This window comes from Brachionichthys hirsutus, chromosome 9 (assembly GCF_040956055.1).
Source record: "Brachionichthys hirsutus isolate HB-005 chromosome 9, CSIRO-AGI_Bhir_v1, whole genome shotgun sequence".
NCBI classification, from domain to species: Eukaryota; Metazoa; Chordata; class Actinopteri; order Lophiiformes; family Brachionichthyidae; genus Brachionichthys; species Brachionichthys hirsutus.
The window spans coordinates 12172849-12198096 of NC_090905.1; the positions used below are offsets into that span (position 1 = coordinate 12172849).

General features: G+C 45.9%; 1 protein-coding gene across 1 annotated transcript; it reads left to right on the forward strand.

Moving 5' to 3' along the window:
* The first annotated feature begins 941 nt into the window (after positions 1-941).
* On the forward strand, positions 942-25031 carry tmem131 (transmembrane protein 131). Its single transcript, XM_068743185.1, has 41 exons — positions 942-1236; positions 3475-3536; positions 3657-3697; positions 5755-5823; positions 7317-7437; positions 10150-10266; positions 10337-10459; positions 10546-10626; positions 10711-10861; positions 10956-11012; positions 11087-11148; positions 11232-11340; positions 12175-12283; positions 12389-12542; positions 12616-12786; positions 13380-13490; positions 13654-13788; positions 15910-16014; positions 16096-16182; positions 16310-16462; positions 16545-16620; positions 16737-16851; positions 16975-17113; positions 17198-17307; positions 17389-17461; positions 17601-17752; positions 17835-17977; positions 19162-19348; positions 20202-20387; positions 20467-20622; positions 21226-21665; positions 21742-21926; positions 22462-22595; positions 22683-22801; positions 22875-23027; positions 23116-23266; positions 23369-23484; positions 23553-23634; positions 23734-23837; positions 23924-24075; positions 24161-25031. Exons 1-41 carry the CDS (start codon positions 1065-1067, stop codon positions 24425-24427), a joined length of 5430 nt encoding a protein of 1809 aa, XP_068599286.1. The 5' UTR covers positions 942-1064; the 3' UTR covers positions 24428-25031.
* The last annotated feature ends 217 nt before the right edge of the window (positions 25032-25248 follow it).

Genomic DNA, 25248 nt, shown 5'->3' on the forward strand with positions numbered 1-25248 from the left:
TAACAAATCTAGAAAAAAAATACAGATAACGTGGGGATAACTAAATATAAGGAACAAATAAAAACGTACATTCAAATACTGTACATTATTTAAAGAATTATGTATTTTAAAATGTGCATATAGGAGCAGAGGTGCAGCGAAAGATTATTTAAATTCAAAGAATAAATAATGAGCAAAGTTCTGATTTACTTCTATAGCAGTTTTGTTTTTTTCTTATTTTTCAAGGCAAAATTCTTTGGTAAATCCAGAAAAGGAGGGCTTATTATTTTGCACAATGAATATGATATTTACCCAATAATAATATTATGTTTATGATATCTGAAACAGATGAGGCCCAATTATCCAAAATTTAATTAATAATAATTTATAATATAATAATTAATAGTAAAAAAATAATATGATGCAATTCAAAATATGGAACATCATTAATTCTTAGTGAAATCGATTTTGTTTTATGTCTGACCAAAAAACAGTGCGATGCAGGGCATAAGAAAAATAAATGTTCTAACGTGCCAGAAAGTGGTTTGACTCGGTTTTAGTTAATTGTCTTTGTAGGTGATTATGTTAATTAAAATTCCTTGATGCAGTGAAATGTCACTATCTTCATTTAATAAATTAACTTTCATTTACATAAAGGAATTGGTGGCTCATTAAGTTATATAAAACGATATAATTGGAATGGGTGGACATGCCTAGCATCTAAAACTAGAGGAGGTATGATACATTAGACGAAGTTATTAAATTTAATCCTGCATTAAAATGGAAAATATTCAGATAATAAGCACCTAAAACGTCCTTTTTCAGATTACCCCTTGAGAGATCCCCCTCCGATGCAGCAGAGAGCAGCACACGTCATCACGCTAAACCCCGACGCGACGCTTATGAAGAAGAAGAAGAAGAAGAAGTAGACGAAGGAGAAGAAGAAGAAGGGGGGAAAGAAGAAGAAGAGAGAAAAAAGAAGCGAGGCCGATGTCTTGATCTTTAGTTAGCTTCTGTCAGGTGGCGCTGGAGTTGTTTTTTCTCCAAGGATATGATTGACAGAGTCAGCGGAGGTCTCCACGGGCATGCCCCCCGAGCCGCTCGCTTGTTATCGTAACAGGAAGACCTGCAGCATGGCGAGTCGCGAAAGAGCCCAAAGTTCTCGCCCCTGCCACACAGGAACAAGATCTCCGTGTGTTGGATTGTTGAGGATATTATTTATTGCTTTTATTCACACGACGCGGGCCAATCATCAAGGTTTGTGAACTTTAGCTGTAGCTAGCGCTAACTTCCGTAGATGTTGCCTTTGCGGGCTAACTTTATCACTGCTAATCTGCTATCTTGCTAAAAAATACTTCTAAGTGTTTATTCGTGGTTTCCGTTAGGAAAAGCAGAGTGATAATGAGTTCAAAGATCGAGTCAGTTCAGCATTAAAGTGGTACCTTCGGGTGGCTAACCCATATGTAGCCTTTAAGGTCACGGGGAACAGTGGCCGGTATTTATATTAGCTTAAATCAGTAACTGCATGGGCTTTGCGTACTGGAGGTAAGGGGTGCGTTGGATTACCTTCCTATCCCCGGTACCCCGGATTACCTTCCTATCCCCGGTACCCCAGTGACGTAATTTCCTCATAGAATAAATATTGAAGTCTTTCAGGTGACTGTAAACGTGGCTGCTAGTTTTGCTTTTGGGATCCAGCAGTTCTGGTGTCATTTGCCAAAAGTCCAGCCACATGTTGTTTCTCCCGGTTCGTGTTGGGCCACAGTGTGGCTCATTCGGCCAGTCCAACTCCGGGGAAAGGTGTGCCGAGTCTGGGGCCGTTTCGTTTCTTTCGCTTTCGTTGCTTCCACACACAACCACAGTATTTGTGCTTGTGTGTTAAAGTTGTGTTGCCGCCTTCGCACAGACCCATGCCAGGGGGGGGGAACGTGAAGTCGTATTTAAAAGGAGGACTCTTTAAATCTCTAACATCTTAAACCTAAACAAAGTCTTAAGCAAACTTCAGTTTGGAATTCGCTAAGAAACCAGTTTCTTTGCCCTCAGTTTCTATTTGCTTTGGACAAACTGAGCACAAGTGAGTTTATTTAGTGAGGAAGGAATTATATATATATTTGTTTCTCATTTATTGAAGTTTCACTATAAATGTATTTTATTTAGTCACTGATTGAAAGTTGTTTCTTTCCTCTCTATTCTGGTAAATAATTCACTCTTCTACCAGAACCTCATCACTTTAGCTGTGTGTAGTCTCGGGAGTGAAAACGACCTGGATCTGTGTTGTTTTTTAAATCCCAAACCTACATTGTATTCATCAGAAGATTGACAAATGCTGTTTGTCTATTCGTGCCAGCATAATAACAGGCTCCCATGTCGTATTCGTGGTGGACAGGAGTATCAAATAGTTTTATCATTGATCCTCCTAAATAAGCATCAGTAGTATCAGAATATCTTCATGCAAATATTGCTTCCATTTTATTCTTTTTGAAATGAGAAATTATCAATTTGGTATTGAAAATCTATATTATAGGTTATGATTAACAATTAGTAAAATAATAGACGCTAAGCAGTGATTGAAATTGCTTTCATGTTCTTAAATGTGCGTCAGTTACAGACTCGGTCGGTGGCGCATGCCTTCAAAGTTGTTTCGTGATCTGTCAAAAAAATACAAAGATGGAAAGAGGTGCGGCGCTCATGACCTCAAGCTCCTCCCCCTGGATAGAGCTTGAGGTAGATAGATAGTATTGCAAACTTTTTCTTTTTCTTTCACTATACTTTATATAATGATTCCTGAGAGAAGAGGGAAAATACCAAATTTATTAGCGTGAAAGAATATTAAATTCTTTGTTAACTACATCTTGGCCTTCCTGGGGTGCATAAACTGAAGGCTGAGAACTTCAAATGATGCACCGTGGTGTATCGGTGTCACTAAAAGGTTACTGGTATTATACCTTTGCAGATACTGAGGCCTCGTGGTGAACATGAACTGTGAGGGCAGATCTCGCAGCACCGGCTGTGGGAGTGTGGTGGTGTCGAGTGAAAGCATAATAAATGCTGACTATTCATTTGAATTTCAGACTTTGACTCGCTGCCCTGTTAACAAACAAGGAATAAATGAATAAATTAAGAAGGTATACTGCATTATATAGGTGGCACGGTGGTGCAGTGGTCAGCACTGTTGCCCCACGTTAACAAGGTCCCGGCTTCGATTCCACTTGGGGCCTTTCTGTGCAGAATTTGTATGTTCTCCCCGTGTCCTTGTGGGTTCTCTCCGGGTTCTCTCCGGGTTCTCCAGCTCCAGAAACATGCAATTTAGGTCAATTGGTTGCATTTGAGTGTGTGCATGAGTGTGTGTCTGTTTTTCCCCACTGCGATGGAAGTGGCGACTTGTCCAGGATGTACCCCTCTTCTGGAATTGAGTTGGTTTTTCAAATTTGGAATCAGGTGGCTTTTTAATCGCCGTCAAAGTACTGCTAATTTTTGTTGTTGTCATTTTTACAGCGTTCATTCAGTCAGACACAATTCTAGAAGTTTTACATTTTGACGAGGGAAGACTTTTACAGGTAAGTGCTACAATTATTTTGCTCCTAAACGTTTACATCGGAGGTCCACTGTCATTCGCAAGAGATAACTCGTAAATAAATCCGATAACGTGTAAATGTCAACTTGTGTTTCTTTTCCAGGCGGAATCCGATATCGATTTTAGTTTATACCATCATCAGAGGTAAGCTTCTGTTTTTCGCCTCTGATCGTGAACTGAATTTCCACGCCAGCATAAAAACACGACAGACAAAACAGGATCTACCATTATGTGGTTTTGACGAGGATAACGTGACGCCGTGCATATTTTAATTATTGCCTTTTGGCAGAATAACGGCGTGAAGCCACACTAACCTGTTTTTCCAGATGGACAAAATAAATGTATTTAGTTTTGAGGGAAATTGTCGAACAGGATTCGTAATGAGAGTGGATGTAAATGTGCATTTTAGCGAACGCTTGCGTCTCAAAATTAGTAAATGCAAATGTACGGCGGAGCTGGATTTGCGCTTCACTGACGCCATTATCTCTACTCTAAAGAGTTTTCCGGTTGTATTACTCTCGTCCCAGCCGAATTGTAAGAGCAAGAAGGTGATCACGTCTGTGTGTTTAGTGACGTGCTGAAGCCTGCGTTCTCAAGGTCGTCGGGTCTGAAAGCTCTGCTCGCCGCATCGCACCAGATACCGATGCTGCGTGCCACGCCCCTGTCGGGGCGGTGTTACGTTACTGTTTTGTTGAGCGTAAACGAAGACAGGCGGTGTAGAGGACGGCCTTCGCTGCGCCGCCGTTTCACAATCTGGCTGTCAAAAGGGCTTTTGTCACCTGGAGTTCCACCCGACCCGACCGCAGTGTGCCTCCTCCTGGCCACGGCTACGCGGAATAGTCGCGTCAGGTGTCTGTCGACAAACCGTTTAAGGAGCCCCGTAGAGTGCTTGTGTGACATTCTAGAGGAGGCTATTTAACACGTAGAACTACTCCAGCGAGTAAACGCGGTCTGTCGGGCAGGAAATGTGATGCGTTGTGACTCTGACACTCCTCTTTACCTTTACATTGTTCGTACTGTACGTGTTTGTTGCAGTCTGGGTGCAGTTTACAGCTAAATGCACTCCCATCAGGTTCTGGGGGATATTCTGCCGCTCCGGTTTTCTCTTCTGTGTGTATTTGTAGTTCTTGATCAGCATTTTAAATGCCTCGTTTAACGCACCCTCCTCGCGGATGGCCCAGCTCGGGACACGTGCAGATCTTCGGTCCCAAAATGCACTGCCCTCCCCACGAAAGGCTCTCCCAGCTACTCCAATTACAGACTGACATTCAACACATTAGCTCCGCAGGGCTGAGCGAAAGGCCACGCAGGATTCACGGCCGGGGGCCCATCTGAATCCTTCATCCTCCAAGAATTTTCAGTGGTTGTTAAATGAATGAGAGATGCGAGGACTAGGCTGTAGGTGACGGATTATCGAGGAGGAACACGGATTGTCGGGACTCTGCATGGATTACCGCGTACCTCAGGATGGAAATCTATCCCGTCTCGGGCACCTCGGTTATCGGAGCTCAGCGCTGCAGACGCTGTCTGCTCCTGTTTGTGAAGGCTTAGTGGAAATTAATCTCACAAATACTAAAAAAAAAGTTGTCTGAGTAACAGTGATCACAGAGTGAACGTGGGATCAAGTCCCAAAATGTCACTTCTCCAACGATGGAGGAAGGGAATGAATGGATGAGTGCAGAAATGACATTGGGGCCTTCTGCCATTTCAGTCATTGCATGGCTCAAAAGCGGAGTCATGTGTCCGACAGCCATCTCTTTGTAACGGCGTTATTCAGGCTCTCACCTCCACAGAGGAAGAGCCGTGACTCTTTTTGGGGACGGCCTTGTCTATTGTTAAGATACACCTTTTGTTAAACAGGTTTGGCGAGCTCCGCCGCCGCCGCGACAGGCGCTCCAAATGTCGAGAAGTCGCTTGGTGTGAGAGAGGAGACGGGAAGAGCTAGCGTGCTTTTGCGTTATCTGCTCCACTTCGTATTTAAATCCAATGGCTTTTTACGGAGGTCTTATGGGATGGAAAAAGTGTGCAGCTGATGGGAGTGGTCCCGTGGCCATTTTAATGCAGTATTAGGAAGGCCTGGATGCAGACGTGGAGTCTCTGTTTGTGTGTTAAACTCCTCGTGTGTTTCAAACGCACACAAACATGGATACTCTTTTTCCCGTGCTGCTGCTGCTGCTCTCACATCTTCCTGTCTCTTGTAGCCCGACACCGCAACATGGGAACTGCCGAACAATGCGGTTTGAACCGCCCATGTTGGACTTTCATGAACAGTAAGTGTTGGATTCTGTTTTCATATAATCTGCGTTTTATGTTTAGTTTAGTTTAGTTTTTGCCGTTGTTTGTTTGTCCGTCCGTCTGTTAGCGAGATAACTCAAAATGTTCTGAACAGATCTTGATGAAATTCTCAGGAAATGTTGAGAGTGTTACCAGGAACACATGATTACATTTTTGTGATGATCCAGAAGAGATTCTGGATCACTTTGAAATTGTCGGTAACACTGCAGTCAATGGAGCTTCAAAATTTGTTCCTCAATATCTCAGTTGATTATTGACCAATGTTTATGAAATTTGACACAATCGTGGGGGGGTGGGGGGGGGCCTTATCTCACCACCGAATTTCATCCTGGTCTGATCCAGATTGACGTTGGGAAGAAATATTAGATTTAACATTGAAAAATCCATTTACGGATTCAAAAATCAGTGAAAAACACACCAGCTCTGATTCACTTTTACTTTTCATGGTTGGTGTATAAAGATGCCAAGAACAATTTAGAACCTTTTGATGATGATCCAGATCACTAAGTGGATGATGTAACTCCGATTAGGAGGGGAATGAGCTGCTTGGTGGAGGTCTGTGTTCTTCGAGTGCTTTTCTAGTGAGGTATACGTGCGTTCCTTTTCTACTCTGGAAACCTGTTGGGGAGGTTCTCATCACTATGTCCTCTAGCGCTCTATCTCGTATCGGGTAAAGCCTCGCCGTTCCTCTGTGGCGACCTCAGTCTGTCAAGGAAGAATGCCTCACTACGGCATTCTTAACCTCTCGTTCCACTAGCCGAGCCTCTCTTGGCACGGTTTCTTACTTAACATCACATTCTTCTGTGAGAGTCGGTTCACACCCATGTTGTGAGGCAGATCTTCAAGTGTACCTGTGTGGGTGAGTGAGGAAATAAGGAGGTAGCTCTGAGACGGGGAGGCGTACCACGACAGCAACGGCGAAGTGCGACCCGGTCTGGCTGTCCACCTCGAAGCAATCCATTTATCAGCTGAGAATGCTTCAAGGAGCCTGGATGTAGTTCAACGCAGTGAATATTGAATACATATTACGCTTCTATAATAGCGCATGGAGCTTATTTTGACCCTCCCATCTTTCAAATTTCTCTCTCCAGGTTATTTTCGTATTGTAATAAAATTAGCGACGCCACGGGTTGACTGGGAGATAGGGAAATCAATATGTTTTATGGTATGTTTTGCACGTTACAATGCAGTAATGCAAAGTGCATTATGTGCTGTGACGGGGTTAATAATGCTGTACACATAAAGCCGTTTGGCTCTTTGCAGTGTATTCATATTTCAGTGATGATCCGGAGGCGGGTCATCGATCATCTCGGAGAAGTTAACCGATTAGTGGACCGAAGGCCATCGCTGCTGCTTCTTCATCCATGCTTTTCATGATGCTCTAGTTTTCTCTATTTAAATCTAAATTAAGTTGCAGCCTTGTTTGCTTTCATGTCATTGTTTGCTTGCTCCTTGTCTTCCTCTACAGGCCCGTCGGAATGCCAAAAATGGAGAAAGTTTATTTACACAATCCTAGCTCAGAACAAATTAGTTTGATATCCATATCAGCAACGACGGCACATTTTCACGCATCCTTCTTCCAGAATAGGGTAAGTCCACGTCTCCTTACAAATGTGACGCTTCTGTCGTCACAGCAGGTCTGATACTTGTGTTGTAAGACCAATAAGGACAAGAGACATCTAGTCATTTACATGTTTTTATGTTGTTGATTGTCACGATGATGAGCCATTCTTGAACGTTAATCTGTGAGACAGTGCAGTGATGTAAACATAAACATACTGTAAACAACAAAGTAAGCAGCGATATAGTCACGTTAAGGCTTCCACTGTGTATAAATGGCCTTTACTTTGTTTGCAAATACTGAAAGTGTACCGGTACTCTAATCTCACGGGACTCGGCCGACTAAAATAACTGGGTCCTCGGTTAGAACGACAAACACACCGACGGCAGCGACGGCTCTGTTGATCCCATGTGATCTTCAGTCATGTCTTGTTTCATGCCAGATTTTGCCCCTTTTGCGACACAGTTAGCTGTATGCTGTCCCAAATTAAGGATGTCATGTGATCTGGCACCGCACCTATCAGAGCTGTCCACCCGATCGGCCTCGCGTGGCACATGGACCCAAGGACACAGTCAGAGCCGAAGTTAGTTTAATTTGCACTTGCAAAAAAGACGAGACTTTTGCGGAGGGTTTGGCCGGCCTCTCTCTCTGCAGTCGCCATGTCAAAGTGTCCTGGAGCCTTTTGCTACAGAGTTGGGAGTGTCTTCTTCCAAATCCTTCTCAGGAATGGGGCCGATGCAGTTAAAAGTCTACCCACTATAAAGTATATCTATGCTTATTATGACCTTGAAATGCCTCATACTTTCTTCTTTGTACTGCAGTAATTCTTTCCGCAAACACCAATTGGGTCACGACATGCAAACAGTGTGTTGTTAACCAAATGAGTGTTGCGTGTGTGGGTGTGCCTCTGTGCGCTGAAGGAGAATAACATCACCACATGTTTTGACTTCATCTGTTGTATTAAAGAGCTACTTTTTTTTTTTTTTTTCCAGGAGTAAATTTTTACAAGATGATCCGATCAAGCTTTTAGGGCATCGGCAGTAAAACCTGGAATAGTTCCGACTCCGGAGGTTCTGGCGCACAATGACACTCATTTGGAAAAGCTTTCTGTGGTTTCAGAGTTAACTCTCTGCCATGGGATATGTTTGCGTAGCAGCTTTTTTGCTTTTAGGCTTCTGACACGTCTCCATAGAGATCCAATTCACCTCCATTAAAAGCTGCCAGGAGAATGTTGCGTTTTGTCCGTTGCGTATTTCCTTGTTCTTTGCTTTGTCCTAAGGATTATTCTTTGTTTTAAAGGCTGCATATAGTTAGAGATTGCATTCCCCAGATATTTCTGATGTGGCCACAAGTTCCAACGGCACATGTGTTTTTCATCAGAGCTGAAGTGCATTTTTTTTTTTTTTTGTCTTGCTGCTTTGTAGCGGTGTTGTTGTTGTAGCTCCGTTTTCAGTCTGCTGATTTTTGAAAACCCAGTAGTGGCACCTTTTAGAGCTGTGATGCTGTGATTCCTTAGATGGTTTAATAATATACGGTAATCTAAATGATGATCATTTTAATCCTTGGAATAAAACATAAATGGTTCATCGTTTGTTCACGCAAAGCGAGTTTGTTGCTGGGTGGCATCTTTTCAAACAAAGGATAGAAATAGAATTATGAAATAATTTTTTGCAAAAGTTTCTTTTGCCTAATATGGTTGAAGGCAAGTTTAAGATCCAGCTGCATGAAATGCTGGGACAGAGCCTTAGGGGAAGTGGCACGTCTGAGACCTGCTGCACTGTGAGCAAGTAAGCGGCCATAAAGCTGCTAAAGCTAAAGCTACTCTTGAATATTTACAATGTTGCTTTGAGGTCAAATTCTTGGATTGAATTTAAATCTGCGTTTAAAAATCATTTCGTTTCCCAACTCAAATATTTCTGATCGTTGTTCTCTGTCCAGCGAGGAGTTCATAAAAAAAAGAAGCTCAGCTTAAGTTAACTTGCCAAGGCAGTAAATCATAGAGCGCTTTGTTGTAAACGTGCCAAACCACATTTTCTGACATCTCTATCATTAAAAAAAGAATAGGGCTAGCTCTAACACAAAAGAGGTTTGCGTGGTATTGTATAAGAATTTAATGTCATTCATACGGTTGAAAGTCATGTCATATTTTTTAAATCTTATTTTTACTGATAGCAGGTGAATATAAATTTGTATTATAGACATCAGAAGCCAAATATCCTGAAACTATTGAAGTTTATTGTTCATTGCTGGAAATAATTTCCCGAATGAATACTGAGTATTCTCAGTACGCTTCGTCTTCTCTGAATCTTCCTCCAAACCTTTATCTGGACAGTAATGACCTTTTCCCACTGAAGTGTTTCTAAATTCCTCTGCCCTTCTACTCCCTGCGGTCAGCAGACATTGAACATTCTGTAGCGACGGAGACGATGCAAGAGAATCCTGTACATTCTCTAACAATAGGGCACGTTCTGGCCTTTCTCCGTCTGTACTGGATACTTTAACCTGATTTAGTAGAATCTGGAAACAAAAGATTCAACATTTATTGAAAACCAAGGTCACCACTGGAAGAAAAAAGCAACAGTTAGCGTGTAGCTGTAGCAACAAACCCTGAAGGCCAGGAGTTCTGGGGAGTGAGTTAATAGTCCGTGTGTTTGGAGCGCAGTATTAAAATGCACTGCGTCATCATCATCATCATCATCATCATCATGACGATGTTTCTCTTCATCTGTTCTCCCAACAGATAATCCCACCAGGAGGGAACACGTCGTTTGACGCCGTGTTTCTTGCTCGGGTCGTTGGAAATGTAGAAAACACTTTATTTATTAATACATCGCATCATGGAGTGTTCACATACCAGGTAGAGACGGAGAGCAACTAGCCGTCGGCGCAGGAAGACGCGTGGCTAATTGTGCGTCTCTGTCCCGAAGGTGTTTGGCGTTGGTATCCCCAACCCTTACAGACTGCGGCCCTTCATCGGGGCTCGAGTCCCAGTGAACAGCAGCTTCTCGCCGCTAATACACATCCACAACCCGTACAGCGAACCCCTGCAGGTGATGGAGTGGAACATCTACTGGTTCTATTTTCATTTGGGGTTTTTATGGATGCGGGGCGTGTACGTCTTCTGTTCTTACTCCAGGTTGTTGAGATGTACTCGAGTGGCGGCGATCTCCATCTAGAGCTTCCCACGGGTCAACAAGGAGCTACCGGAAAATTATGGGTTAGTTAGTTGGTCTCGTTTTTTTTGTTACCGCGTTGAGTCTGACCTCCAGGCGGGGTCGCTCCCGCTGCCGTCTTCCTGCAGGAGATTCCTCCGTTTGAGACCAAGGGGGTGATGAGAGCCAGCTTCTCCTCGAGAGACGTGGACAACCACACGGCCTTCATCAGAATAAAAACCAACGCGCCCAATGAGGACAAGTTCATCATCCTCCCTGTAGAGGTGGAGGTCACGTCAGGTGCACCACGTAACCCGGGGAATACATTGATGCTGATGGCGTGTCCTTTTTGCCCTGTCAGGTCAATATTTTTCTGCTTCCCCCCCCCCCTCAGCTCCTGGTATATACTCCTCCACAGAGATGCTTGACTTTGGTACACTGCGGTCACAAGGTATGAAACCCCACTGAAGAAGCACCGTCTTCCTCTCACTTTCCCTCTTTGCTCACTCTGCCGCCGCCTTCCAGATCGTCCCAAACTGCTGAATCTGCACCTTTTAAATTCAGGATCAAAAGACGTCCCAATCACAGTGGGTGCCCTCGACAGTCATTTAAAATCCTCCCATGCCTGTCTGAATGCATTTTGTGAGATAAGCCGTCATTTGCTTTGCAGAGCGTGCGTACAACACCGTCCAATGAAGCGGTGACGGTAGACTTCAAAGCCGTGACGCTCAAGGCTGGAGAGAACAGATATACCAGAGTAGCAAGTATAAGTTTTGATGGCAAGTAATGTTTTTTTTATATATATATGTGACACTTGTTCTGTTGACGTTTACTCTCAAAGTAGATGAAAGTAAAGGAAACCTATTTAGCAGCGATCGTGCGTTGAAGGCTTTTTCCGCCGACGTTCATTGCGTCCTCTCTGCTGGTAGTCGTAGTGGCGTCTGCGTAGAGTGACTTCTTGCATAACATGTCAGTCTGTGCTTTGTTTACGATGAAAAAACACGCCAGCGTCAATCATTTACCTTTTTAGATGGCTGTTCATCCCGAGCGTAAGGAGCTCCGAGCTCTTGCCTTTCTCCTCAATTTGAAGATATTTATGATTGTTGTTTTAGCTCCTTTTATTTAGCTGCTAACTGCTACGAGCTACGATAATCTCTCAGCTGTGGGTGAAAACATCGTGGCCTGACTTCTGACCTCACAGGCTCACTGTTAGAATAGAAACCTTGTTTCAGCGCTGGTATATTTCATCTGCTACCTTTGTCATTTTTAAACACAACCAAGGTGCATCACCTTGTGTACATTTATAATATACATATCTTGTTTTTATTAGTAATGGTCTGAAAATTTTTCATGCAGGTTCTCAGTTATCCAAGTCGAGGTAAATCTCAAAGAGCAAACATGAAGAATCGCCTGGAATTATTTGAGTTTGCTCTCTGTGGTCTGAAAGTTGTTAAACTTTAGGCGATTTCAATCCAAATCCTTCCTCTATAAAAAATCTGTGAATAATTTCAGACTCAGCATTTTCATTTTATCATGGCACACTTTCCTCTTGCGGAGCGTTGCATCCTTTTACGCTCTTCCTTATCTGTTTCAATGTTGTTTCTCCAATGCAGCCTCAAAAGCAAGAAGACCATTTCAGTTCACGGGTAAAATTACTGTTAAAGCAAAAGAAAAGAGTTACTCCAAGCTGGAAATCCCGTACCAGGCGGAGGTTTTAGAAGGGTGAGTTGTCGTTGGAATGTGCATGGAGAATGGATGGCTTTGAGTACTGCATACAAGAAGGAGTTTTATTTCAACGGTTCTCTGCTTCGCCGTCTCTCCTGGCAGCTACCTGGGCTTTGACCACACCGCTACACTGTTCCACATTCGGGACAGCCCTGTCGACCCAGTGGACCGGCCAATCTTCCTCACAAATGCGTTCGGTTTTGCCATCCGGATACACAACGTGTCCCTTCCTGAAGAGGCCAAAACCATGTTTAATGTGAGTGTCACCGGGCTAACTGTGAGCTGGGGGGGCGTATGGATGGAGCGGTGACGGCTTCGTCTCATTTCAGGTGCAGAACATCAGCGCACCCATCGTCATCCTCCCCCACGAGTCCCGTTACATCTTCTCTCTCCTGTTCCGGCCGGTCCGACCCTCCATTCACATAGACAGCAATATCCTGCTCATCACGAACGCATCCAAGTTTCACCTGCCGGTCCGAGCCTACACCGGCTTTTTGGAGGTACTGACTGGACTTCCAGTTTATTTTGGGTTTTCTGTTCTTAAGAGGAGCCTCACCAAATCAAAAACTGAGACGTCGGCCACGGACTTCTGCTCGAGGAGTTGAGCTGTTCCTGTTGTACTGACTGAGGTTTACAAAAGGCTGCTGCTTTTACTGGCTTGGTTTGTAGCACTGTTTTTCAGTGAGTTTTACTCACTACATTTTATGAACATTTTCAGCTCCAGAAACCTTTTTTTGTACAGTATACCCCATACCTCCAAAGCTTGTGAGTTGTTTCCATTTTGAGGCTCATCCTGATTTGTAACAGGGATTTATGCACTTTTGTGAACTTCTGAAGACGTTAAACAAAGATTTCGATAAAGGAAGAAATTAACGGTGGGTGACTAAGGAGGTAGCAGTACTGCTACTTCTGCTACTTCTCAGATTAATATTTATTGTAAGCGTTTCTGGTGGTGATCAGGAAACCGTTTCTTCACCGCATGCGTTTTAAAAACCGTTCTGCCGGAGGAGGACGTGCTCTTGATCCTTTGGGTTGACTCGGTGTCTCTCGGTCTGTGACCTGATGGTGCTTGTTTCTTGTCCGGTGTGAACAGCCTCTGGTCCTGCCTCCCAGTCTGAAGGAAAACCTCCTGGACTTTGGTGTTCGCAGCGCATCGCACACCAGCAGCATCATATTTGTGGTGCTGAACAGTAATCCCATAGAGGTAAGTAGGGGCTGCATGTACAGACCATAATAGACAATTATCAGTAGATTATTGTGGGATGAGTGTCGGGCTATAAAGGAGAGTGAAATTGTCCGTTAAAATACATCTATTGGTAGATATCATTCCTATTGTGTGGAGTTCAAAACCACGTTCTGTTCTCCAGCTGGAGATCAAGTCCTGGTTGATCACTGGAGAAAGTCTGTCCATGGAGCTGCTGAAGACGGAGCAGGGAAACACAACAGCGGCCCAAGGTCGCCTGCAAGAGCTGCAGAACACTTCAGCCTCGCATCACAAAACAGTGAGGCCTCCGCCGTCATTCCAGAGCGGCTTTCTCCTGGTTTAATCGTGTTACATGTGCAGCGTGTTCCCCTTTAGTTGTACGGGCCAGGTCAATGAGAGCCACCGCCAGGGCCCTCAAAAAGATGTATATGCCAAAAATAGGCTATTTATCGTCCTTTCCTCGCGACTTTATACAGTACAGCATGTCGCCTTTGTTCCCTAGCCTCTAGTGCATCTATATGACCAATGGGATCATGCTTTACAACACCATCCATCAATCAAAAGACAAGCTCGAGCTTTTGATCTTCCCTCCCTGCAGGCCATTTGAAGAGCAGCTGTGGAGGAAGAGTTGTCACCGCAGCGGCATAGTTCAGTGTCATTTAAAGTATGGCCCTAAAGTTTAACGTTAAACGACTATATCAAGTCTGATCTAAAAGGCAGTCATTGTAGGTTGTCGGTTCTATGCTTTAGCTCTAGTAATTTAACTTGTTTTCATTCTTTAGAGCTCAATCCTGGTGGGTAACCGCTAGCTGATGTTAGCCAGCTAATAAACGCCATCTGTTTGTATAGTGATTAGATGGCTAACGGTTGACGCTGACGTCTTTGGTGTTGTCAACCTCGACTCACTGCTCGTAGGTGAAGTCAGTCTGTGGAGGAGAAACGGATTTAATTCAGAAACTACAGGCGTTTTACAACGCTGAGTGATCTCAGTATTCCATTTAGCCTATTAAAGCTATTTATCTTTTTTCCCCCCAAGAATCACTGTAAGTTGACAACGATGAGTCCTGAATGTCCCTCAATAATCAGAATTTGAATTAGTTACCCTGCAATGATCCTTAAATGTTTCTTTAATAAACACACGTCTGCACTCTTGGTAGGAGAAAACAGGCTGCAGGGAAGTGCCTGCATGATGGTTTCTATAAATGTCCTCCTGTGGCAAAGTTTCCCCACCAGGATGCCTTGGAGAAATCTTTCTCAAAGCCAAGAACGATGAAGTACAGCAGTGAACCGTGATAGTGAGATAGCAGATATTCATAGGTCACACGACTACCTAGTGAACAAAACATTTTAATGCAGATATAAACTGCGGACTTTCTGCCCAAATCCCTCGTGCCTCTTCTTTTTGCGGGGTTTTCTGTGGTTATGACGAGGCCCGAAACAAATTCTAGGGGAAACACTGATGTGAATGAAAGCTACATCGCTAACAGTCGGTGTAGAATGGTATCACCAGCCTAATGTAATCCAGTGTAAAGGCCCGGGATTTAATCCCACTTTATGAAACTTCTCATGCTCGTTTTTTGTTAAAACTGTCACATTGAGCATCTCTTCAACGTCACGGCCGCTGTTGTAGAAATGAAATAAACACTGATGTTGAAAAGGCTTTTATAACAGAGATCCTTTCATCGTCTGCTCCTTAAAATCCAAACCTCACAACAAGGTCTTATCGCTCCTCCGACCTTTCTTATTTATGCGTGAGAGCAAGAAGATAAGGTGTTCTCACAGGAAAGGGGGGGGGGATGCTCCGATTCAAGGTCTCTGCACACTGTCGGTCAACCTGACCGGAGAGCTGACCTGCACACTGTGGAGATGAGATACGCAGGGTTAGTGTGTGAAGTAGTAAACATGGGGGGGGGCATGAATAGCAGTGAATGTCTGGTGTCGTCATTTTGGTAGGTGGTGTTTGTGTACAGTATTTCATAACACTGTAAACACACCTTTAGCATACAGGCAGTCTGTGGCAACAAATCCAACCCCTTAGAATCCCATGACCTGTCAGGAGTTCTTCGTGACGTGTCACCGTTCTTTTAGAACTCACTGTTTTGTATGCTATTTTTTTTTTTACTGTAGTTATTGGTTTGTCTGTAAACGCAGTCGGCATGCTCAGTTTGGTTCTGCTTTTTTTTCTCGCTCTCCTGCTCTGTGGTGACATCATCATGCCTCACCAGACAGAACCTTGTTATTTGATCATAATGGGCTCCCCTGCACCTGCTTCAAAAAGAGGCATTTACGTTTTTGATTATTATTTTTTTATATAATATATTCAAAATACCACCAAGAGTGCATTTTATTTTGACCAGTGACAAAAGAATAAGGAAGAGCAGAAGATTTCAAACTCTCTCACTTTTCTGTCTCCGCCAAGGTGATATTAGCATCTGGCTATTATGCAGCGTTCAGAGTGACACTTGTGGCCAAGGCACTGGAGGGCCTGTACGATGGCGCCGTGCACATCACTACAGATTACGAGGTAGGTCACCGGTCCGCTCGGCTGCTTGTGCTGCCCATCCGCTGTCTCGTCGTGTAATGGTTCTGTTCCCTTCTCCCTCAGATATTAACCATCCCGGTGAAAGCCGTCATCGCCGTGGGTACGCTAAACAGCTCTCCCACCCACATCGTCTTACCGCCTTCGTTTCCAGTACGTAAATATTAAGATGTGCTGATGGGCATCGTGTCGGATGAGGTAATCCGCAGTGCCGGACTGTCCCGTTCGAGGCCAGAGGCGCTAATGGCGCCGCACGCCTGCTTTTGTGTTTTCCCTCCAGGGAAAGGTTGTTCATCAGAGCTACAGCATACAAAACTCCTTTACGCAGAAAGTGCGGCTGCAGCAGATCCGATCGCTGACGGAAGACATACGCTTCTATTACAAACGGCTTCGCAACAACAAAGACGAGCTGGAGCCCAGGCGCAAAACTAAGGTAGCCCCTCCCTCAGCCGGGAGTATGAGTGAGCGGCACGTCTTTCTGAACACAAACTTATTTACTTTCTTTCCATTTTCAGGTAGCAAATATTTATTTTGATGCCAGCTTGCAGTGTGGCGATCACTGTTATGTGGGCCTGCCGTTTGTGCTTAAATGTAAGGGTGCGTTTTCCTCCGTGTGTAATATTTTAAATTGTATGTACATTAATCGGAATTGGAGGGCGGAAAAAAATATATCCGTGTATTATTATTTTCTTTTTCTTCTCTCACAGCCGAGTCAAAGCCTCATGGGCTGGCTTTACAGGAAGATATCTGGGACGCTGATGTCGACCTTCACCAAAAACTCCTCAGACGGTGGAAAGAGCTGAAAGACCGCTCAGGCCTCAAGTAAGCACGTCAGCATTCAGGGCTTCATCCTGGGCCTCTGTTAGCAAATGCTGCTGTTGAATGAGCTGTTCTACCCTGGGAGGCTGTTTGCAGGACGTCACAAGATGTCTCTTGTGCCTAAAGGATCGAAGCTGTTTTTGAAGTCAACACAGACCTTCAGAAAAACGTTCAAGCTAAAGTAACGGCGCACTTGACGTGGCCCTCGGTGGTCAATTCCTCCCAGCGCGTTACTTTCCCTCTGACCAACACCAATAGCTCCTCTGTGAGTAGAAACAATCCGCCTCTTGTTCTACATGTGCAGAAACACACATGGACTGAGGTGGGACACGCTTCTGTATCTCTGCAGGATCAGGAAGTGATTCTGCACAATCCTGCCGACGTCCTCGTCTATGTCCAAGTGCTCCCCTTGGCCCTCTTACCCAGCCCCTCCGTGTTCTCTGGAAAACTGGCTGACCGGTGGGGAATCTCCACGACTGGACACGCTCTTATCTTTATCCACTCGTGTTCCTAACATACATCTCTGATCCATTCTCACAGGTTGCCGTTAGGAAATTTGTCCAACATCAACATTGACACAAACACCTTAGAGTTTCAGGTCCACAGAAACCAAGTGAGTGCGAGCAGAGTGATTTTGAGACATTCGGAGAATCCGCCTCGTGCCGCATATCAACGCCGAGTCGTCCTGCCTGTGACGGAGGCAGCATGTGGAAGCTGTTAGTCTTCAACAGGTCCTCTGTGTGTTTCTGTAGACATCCCTAACAAGGAGCAGCACAGGGTTTGTGGAGGGATCGACGAGACCCTTCGTGTACAACCTCCTCCTGCTGCCCGGAGAGGTCAGGTCATTCAATGTGAGGTTCACTCCCATCAGCAACCACAGCGTCTCCTCCCTCCTCATAGTCAGGTAATATCAGTGGAAAATATTCCCTCGGGTGAATATGTGTTTCTCATTTGAATTCGGAAAGTCATTGGGAATCTGTATTTAGGAATAATCTGACGGTGATCGACACAATCTTACTTCACGGCCGAGGCACGACGGAGAGCCTGAAAGTGGGAGGGAAGCTTCCGGGGCAAGGCAGCTTGCTGCGGTTCAAGATGACGGAGGCCCTCCTGAAGGACTGCACAGACAGTGAGTCTGCAGGGTTGCTGTGAAAATGGTTCACTGTGTGAGGATGACGATTAAAGCCTTTGTCAATGCCCCAGGAAGAAACAACCGATGTGTGTGGCTGAAATTAAGAGATTTACCTTGGACTAGTGCAGGGTCTTCAAATAGGTCGAGTTAAGTCACACACACACACACTGATGACCAAAGTAGATGATAGAGTGGGCGGGGACTCTTTGACAGGCTGGAGAAATTGGCTTAGTTTGCATTTTTATTAAAGTTCCCATATTATAAACTTACTTTCCCCATGTTTCTACACCATTATGGTGGTTTTGGGTCTTTTTCTACACAAAAACAGCGAAAGGGTGGCTGGGCTCTCCCTTAGAGATCGGGTGAGAAGCTCCGTCATCCAGGAGGAGCTCGGAGCAGAGCCGCTGCTCCTCCGCGTTGAGAGGAGCCAGAGGAGGTGGCTCCTGGACGCCTCCCTGGTTCAGGGCACGTCCCACCGGGAGGAGACCACGGGGAACACCCAGGACATGTTGAAGAGACGATGTCTCTCGGCTGGCCTGGGAACGCCTCGGGATCCCCCCCCCCCCCCCGGAAGAACTGGAAGAAGTGGCCGGGGAGCGGGACGTCTGGTCAAGCACAAACGTACAAATTATACCCACCGGCCACATCGAGCTCATTAAGATGGCGGCGCCTCACTTCTCTGAATAAGCACAAGAGATAAGATGAGATATTCCCTTTATTAACTCCGAGTTGCAGCAGCAACAGGCGAGCAGGTAAAGTTTTGGGACAAACACACAAGAGTCTGTACAGATTACATACGTGAAGCTCTAAGCTCTGATGAAAGTTAAAAATAGAATGACGCCTCTAGCGGCCACGATCTGGACTGTGTGCTGCCAATCGATGTCTCATGACCTCGAGACTAGCTATCTCACACGCACGCACGCACACACACACACACACACGAGTCTGATCAGCCTGCGATGGGCCTGCCTGGGAGTGTCTCGTGATAAGAAGACAAACATCTAGTGATGTGGTGAACAACTGGAAACACATCAAAATTATAGAGTGGGTCTGGGAGTAGTGTTTGAGATCTGCTCCATGACTTTCTGTCCATTCTGTTTACATCCCACTAAAAATTCCTGATGTAAAAAAAACATATTTGTGATCACTTCAATGTCTGTTCCTTATTGCCTGTCGCTCAGGGACTAGAGTCAAGGAGCCAAACTTCACTCTCAAGCGGACCTTCCGAGTGGAGAACACGGGCTTGCTCCCGATCACCATCCGATCGGCAGAAATCAACGGACAAGTCTGTGAAGGATACGGATTCAAAGTTCTCAACTGTCAAGAATTTGCACTCGAGCCAAACACTTCAAAAGACCTCGTCATACTGTGAGTGAAGACGCGCGTCCTCTCTCTTTGTCCAGCTGCTGGGTCTGACTCAGACCTGGAGGTTGGTGTGTGTGCGTGCGTGCGTGCGTGCGTGTGTTCCCTCCCCATCATCCACAACCTATTCATACTTCTCTCCAGCCTCTTTGGCTGAGTGAGCCCTCAGTTAGAGGATGAATCGACGCTCTGTCTCTGCAGCCTCTGCTCGGGACATTTCTAGCTTCTAATCGAATGCTGTACCTTCAGATCTCTGTGTTCTTTCATGTTTGCTGTCGGCGGTTAACATTGTTAATAATTTATAGGTAAGTAAATGTTTATCACAAATTACTGGGGCTTTTTTTTTTTTTTTTTAATCTAATACGGCCTGGAGGAAGCGGAAACAGCTACAGAGAGGTCTTGGATAAGGAGCCGCAGCACCTCCTTATTTAAAGACGCATCCAGCCACCGATCACCTGTCAGAGATGTCTCAATGTGACATTTTGAATTTGTCATGTCAGGAGAAGCAGCTGGTGCTGATGACGACATGTTCTGTTCCCGAGAACCGGTTCACCCGAACAGAACTTGGCCTCTTTATGGGATGCTAGTGATGTTCCTAACTACACCTCCTCCCTGCCATTAAATGACTTATTCAATACTTATTCAACGACTGCAGATGGAGTTGGCTCGTGGCCGCTCTGTGGAGATTGATCCCCGTGTTCAGCAGAGGACGCTCTGTGATAGACATTCACTCCTCCCTCGGGTTCTGGCTCTGGTTTATCAGTCGGTCAGTGAAGGACAGGAAAGGAGAGGATGTGCTGTAAAACCCTGACTGGTTGGCCTTTTCATTTGTGCGTTTGATATACACCTTTCCTGACAGGTTTACGCCGGATTTCACGTCATCTCGAGTGATCCGGGAGCTGAAGCTGGTGACATGTGGAGGCTCGGAGTTCGTGTTCGTCCTGAACGCCTCTTTGCCCTACCACATCTTAGCCGCGTGTGCAGAGAGCCTTCCCAGACCGAGCTGGGAGCTGGAGCTCTACGTCATCGTGTCTCTCATCATGAGGTGAGTGCTGCTTCATAGTGGGAGGTGGAACACGACGCGGCGAGGGGGACTAACGGTCGCTGTGTTCGCGTGTCCTCAGTCTGATGTTTCTATTGGTGATTGCCACGGCCTACCTGGAGGCTCAGAGCATATGGGAGCCCTTCAAAAGGCGCGTGTCGGTGGAATCCAACTCTACCTTGGAGACTGGGAGGCCGTTTAATCTCAGGGAAATCGTGCAAATTCACAGCGAGTCAAAGTAAGTGCTGACTCGGCAAAGGCAGCGAGCTAACCTGATGTCATCTGTGCGTGGAATGATGTGTAAGATGCAGTGAAGAGGAAGAACGATCTGCTGAAGGAGCGCCGTGTCACCTCTGAACCGGTCGCCTGTTGCTGAAACGGCTCCGGCGATCTTTGACGAGCGTTCCGAGACGAGGCGGGTGATTGGTTCCTTCGAGCTCAGCACCGCTACGGGTTCTGCAGTGTCGGCTGACTCGTCGCTCGTCTTTCTCATTCGCCGTGGTTTGTACGTTAGATCTGAGGCAGTCGATGAGTAAGAGCGATCTGATTGGCTGTTCAGCCGGGTCAATAAGTGATTTCACCCAATCGCCTTTGTTCATTTCTCATTTTTCAAAAACTTTAAAGAGTTTAAGGACCAGTTTAATGTTTTTTTTTAACAACTAATGAATAGTTGTTTGCATTTATGACTATTTATTTTTAAATAGCTTACTGTAAAGATGTTGAGTGATTTTCTTCTTCTTGCTTCTTGGCGTCTTCCCTGAAGCCAAAATGAGCCCAAACGGCAGACGAGAGAATCAGGAAGCAGCATTTAGAGCATCACGAACCTTCTGTCACCGTTCAGGTTGAATGATTATGGAGACTCACCACAGAGTTCCAGAGGAGTTTATGCGTCCAGCAACGGAGCCGCTCCAGGTGGAGGCCGACAAGGCAGCAGCCGCTCCGTAGCCGACGCCGACGGCCAGGACAAGAGGTCCAGGATCGGCCTCGGCCGGCCATCTATGCAAGCTACTTCCTCCCAGCTGACCAAAGGAAGTGCAACCTCAAGCCAAGACGGCCCTCCTCCCTTCTGTCAGCCAACCAATCGGAAGGCCCGGAGTAGCAGACAGCTGGATCTCCAGAGTCAAAGTTTAGCCGGGTTATCTTCGCCTCTCAAAGCCCTCTGTTCAGAGGAAACGGATTACATGAACCTAATAGGAGCGATGGATAACGACCTCGACCGTCCAGAGCCCATTATTGACAAGGCTCTACAGGAACAGAGCGCTCAGTCGGCGCAAAACAAAGGTACCCACGTTCGCTTTTAACCAGAAGGCTTCCGTGGTCGTTGGCAGGTGTTTGAGGCGCGTGTTAATACTTGCAGTGTTGGAATCCAAAGGGAAGCTGAGGGGGAAAGCGAAAGCTCAGAGGAAGAAAGACGAGAGAGACAAGAAATCAGCAATAAAGAGTCGAGGGGACGAGCTCAAGGATAGCCCGGCTGACAATGACGACAGCTCCTCCACAACGACGGAGACCTCCAATCCAGATGTGGAGGCTAACGCCAAAGAGGTACGCTGCAATGCCATGCATATTATGGTCTGGCTCACTCCCCTTCTGTCGGATGTGCTCATGCGTTGCTCTTACCTGAGCTGCAGACTCAAGATTTGGATTCTCCTGCTGCGAGAGTGGACTCGGTGACCCGTAAACATTAAAGAACACACAGCAGTTTCCCCAGGGCCAGCTGCCAACGTGGAATTAGAAGTTCATAACATTAGTGTGTGCACCAGATCACATTTCAAGTCTCAGCTCCCGGCACCCGAAGGAAAAGCTGGAAACTTTAGCTCAGGAGGTTCATTTCCTGTTAGCGGCCATCACTAATTGTCTTCTCCGCGCGTGTGCAATTTATTCTGCATGAGAGATGTAGAACTGTGCACTGAGTCGTTTTGATTGGTTAAATGCTGTTTTCATTCAAATATATGTGGAGTAGTTTTGGGCATTATGTTACTTAAAAGTCTCTAGTTTAAATCCGCATAGCGGTAATCATCCACAACTACTGAAATAGCGTCGTACGAGTTGTGACCAGTGATGCGTGTTTGTTATCCAGGAGCCAGCGAAAAAGAAAGGAAGGACAATAACCGCAGCAGCAAAAGTGAAAGAAGAGCCTTCAAACATCCTGATCAAACCCAAAACAAAGAAGCAAGGACCTGCAAAGAAAGAGACCCCGGCTGAAAAAGCCAGGTGTGTTTACGTCAGCCCAGGTGTGATGATCCTTTCAGCTCTTCAACGAGAGCAGTCAGTTTGATGATAAGTCTTTAATATGCTCAGTTCCCTGGAGTTGCCGTACGTAACGCCCCTGGAGAACAAGCACCGCAAGAGCTACACATCCAAAGCTCTCTATCCTCTCGCCAACATCCCGAAGACGAGAGCCGTGCAGAAACAGAGAGGTCAGTGTGTCAAACAGTCACTTTATCTTTTGCTTCAGTCCCAGGCGTGATTCTGACGCATTTTCTTTGACAGCAGAGTCAAAGCTGGAAGAAGGGCGCCCGTCTTTGTTGGCCAAACTGTTATCCAGCAGTTCGGTGCCAGAACTCGGCCACAGCAGCAGTTCTGAGGGGGAGAAGGAGTTTGCACCTCCAGAGTGGGACGTGCCACTTTCCAAAAACGGTATCCGTAAGTCGGGATCGGAAGCCGACCTGTCGCGTTCCGGAACGACGACGGTCAGGCTCACGGACTGAGATGTTTCTCCTGGTGTCCTCAGAAGCCGATAGTCTTCAGCAGATCTCCCTCCAGACATTAAACGCAGACCCGTTCCTGAAGAGATCCGTCACCACCGGGACCTGCTCCCCACCACCCACCTCCCCCAGTTTACTGCCCCGAGGCACCTACAGTAGTGTGCTCAACAGTAACAGGTAGCCGCAGGATGCGATGCGTGAAATCAGTCGGTGCCTTCTGCGTAGTCAGGGAAACGCTCATCCCAGATTCTCCGTGAATTTCCTTTTCTTTTTTTGCAGCGAGGGAAACCAAAAGAAGGCCCCGGGAAATAAATTATCTGCAGCCACACCCCTCCCAGGCAAAAATGGGAACCCCACCTTTGCTGCTGTCGCTGCTGGTTATGATAAAAGCCCAGGTATGAGCTTTGATCAGTGTGTGGCGCTTACACGAGACCTCTAACGTGTGTGTGTGTGTGATCACCAGGTGGCTCTGGTCCAGGTAAAAGTGACCACCATGCGAAGAGTCTGGCCCAGATGACTTCAGTGGAAAGCGACAGCTCTGACAGGTGACGTGAGAAAATGTCTTTTATTGAGCCGGACATGATGAGATGAGATGAGATGAAATGTGACTTTCTTTCTGACTTTCTGTGTTGTTTGTCCCGCAGCTCCGGGCTGTGGAGTCCCATCGACTCAGCCAGTAGTCCAAACTTCCATTCTGCCAACTCATTCTCTGCTTTCGGACCCAACAATACCTTCAACCTCACCGGAGGTAACCCGATCTAAGGATCTCAGCAAGCGGAATGGCGTTGAGCGCCGCGGTGCTTTCGGGCTTCATGAAGTGTGTGTTGCTTTTAGTTTTCAGCGGAATGAATCTCCCAAAGTCCTTGGAGCCTCAGCAGAGCTGGCCCGAGTTTTCCCCGGTCCCCTCGTCCATCTGGGACATACCGAGCGGCGACTCTCTGCACTCCTGGGCCAGCAGCTCCAGCTCACCGACTGCCCCAACTGCAGTAAGACGCCCCCCCCCCCGCAGCCTACGGAGGGTTGGTCCTCCATAAAGTTCCACCCTGAAGCTTCTCTTCTTTCTTTTTACAGTCACTCCTGGGAAACACGCGCAACCCCTGGTCTGCAACCACACCCTTCGGGAGTTCCATTTGGTCAGCGAGCGCTGACTCGGCGTTAAACCCCTTTCCCCCGACCACCAACTCAACAACTCTGACCGATCTGGTCAGCAGTCCCGCCCCATCGCCTCCAGCTTCCACCGAGATGAGTCGCACCTACAATCCTTGGAACATGTGGCGTCCGACCCTGAGCAGGCGGAGCTCCGAGCCCTGGCCCAGTTCATCTGACAACGGCAATTAAACACGCCTAACATCAAGATTTGATGTGCTATGTATGCTAAATTCCAAAATGTTATAATCAGAATCCCAACAGGAAGTTGTGTCGCCTGAAGTGTGCGACCTTTGGTAGCCCGGCGCTTTATGCAGATTAGCGCTCTGCAGCTTTTTATTCACGAGGGCCACAAAGGCTAAGTTCTTATTTGGATTTCTTTCAAAGGCTACCCCTAAATTTAAACTATTGATAGCATGATATGCTAATGTCTGTGCAGACAATTAGCAGTTCTAGAAAGTTCTGCAGTCCTGAATCTCTAAAGCAGTATTACCGTCGGAAACAGGCGTCTTATTTTAAGCCATTTGTCTTCATTTAGGTTCTTATAAAAGTTGGTTTTAAAAGTCTGTTCTGCAAAAGTTAGCTTTTATTTGGCAGCAGGGAGTGTTGATGGAATGGAGAATGATTTATTTAGAACACCAATGCCCCCCCCCCAAAAACGTTGATACCGGTATGTTCTCATGTTAAAATGGCTCTGAGCTAAAATAAAATAAAAACTGGTCGGCACTGAAGTTTTAGGTTTGTGTTGTACATCAGCGCTATCTGTCAGCGAATTTAAATAAAGGGCAACAGCAAAACACGTGAGCTTTCATGTCATTTTATTCAATTCACCAACTTTTCTCTTCAGAAATATTTTTACATTCCTCGTTTGACATCAGTTCTCGCTTGAAGCAGAGAACTGAATACATTTTGTGAATGACGGCGTTCCAGCTCTACAGCGCGCAGAAAATATAATCCAAAAAGAAAATATAGAACAGATACATAAGGATGCCTTCTACTTTATACACGCGGAG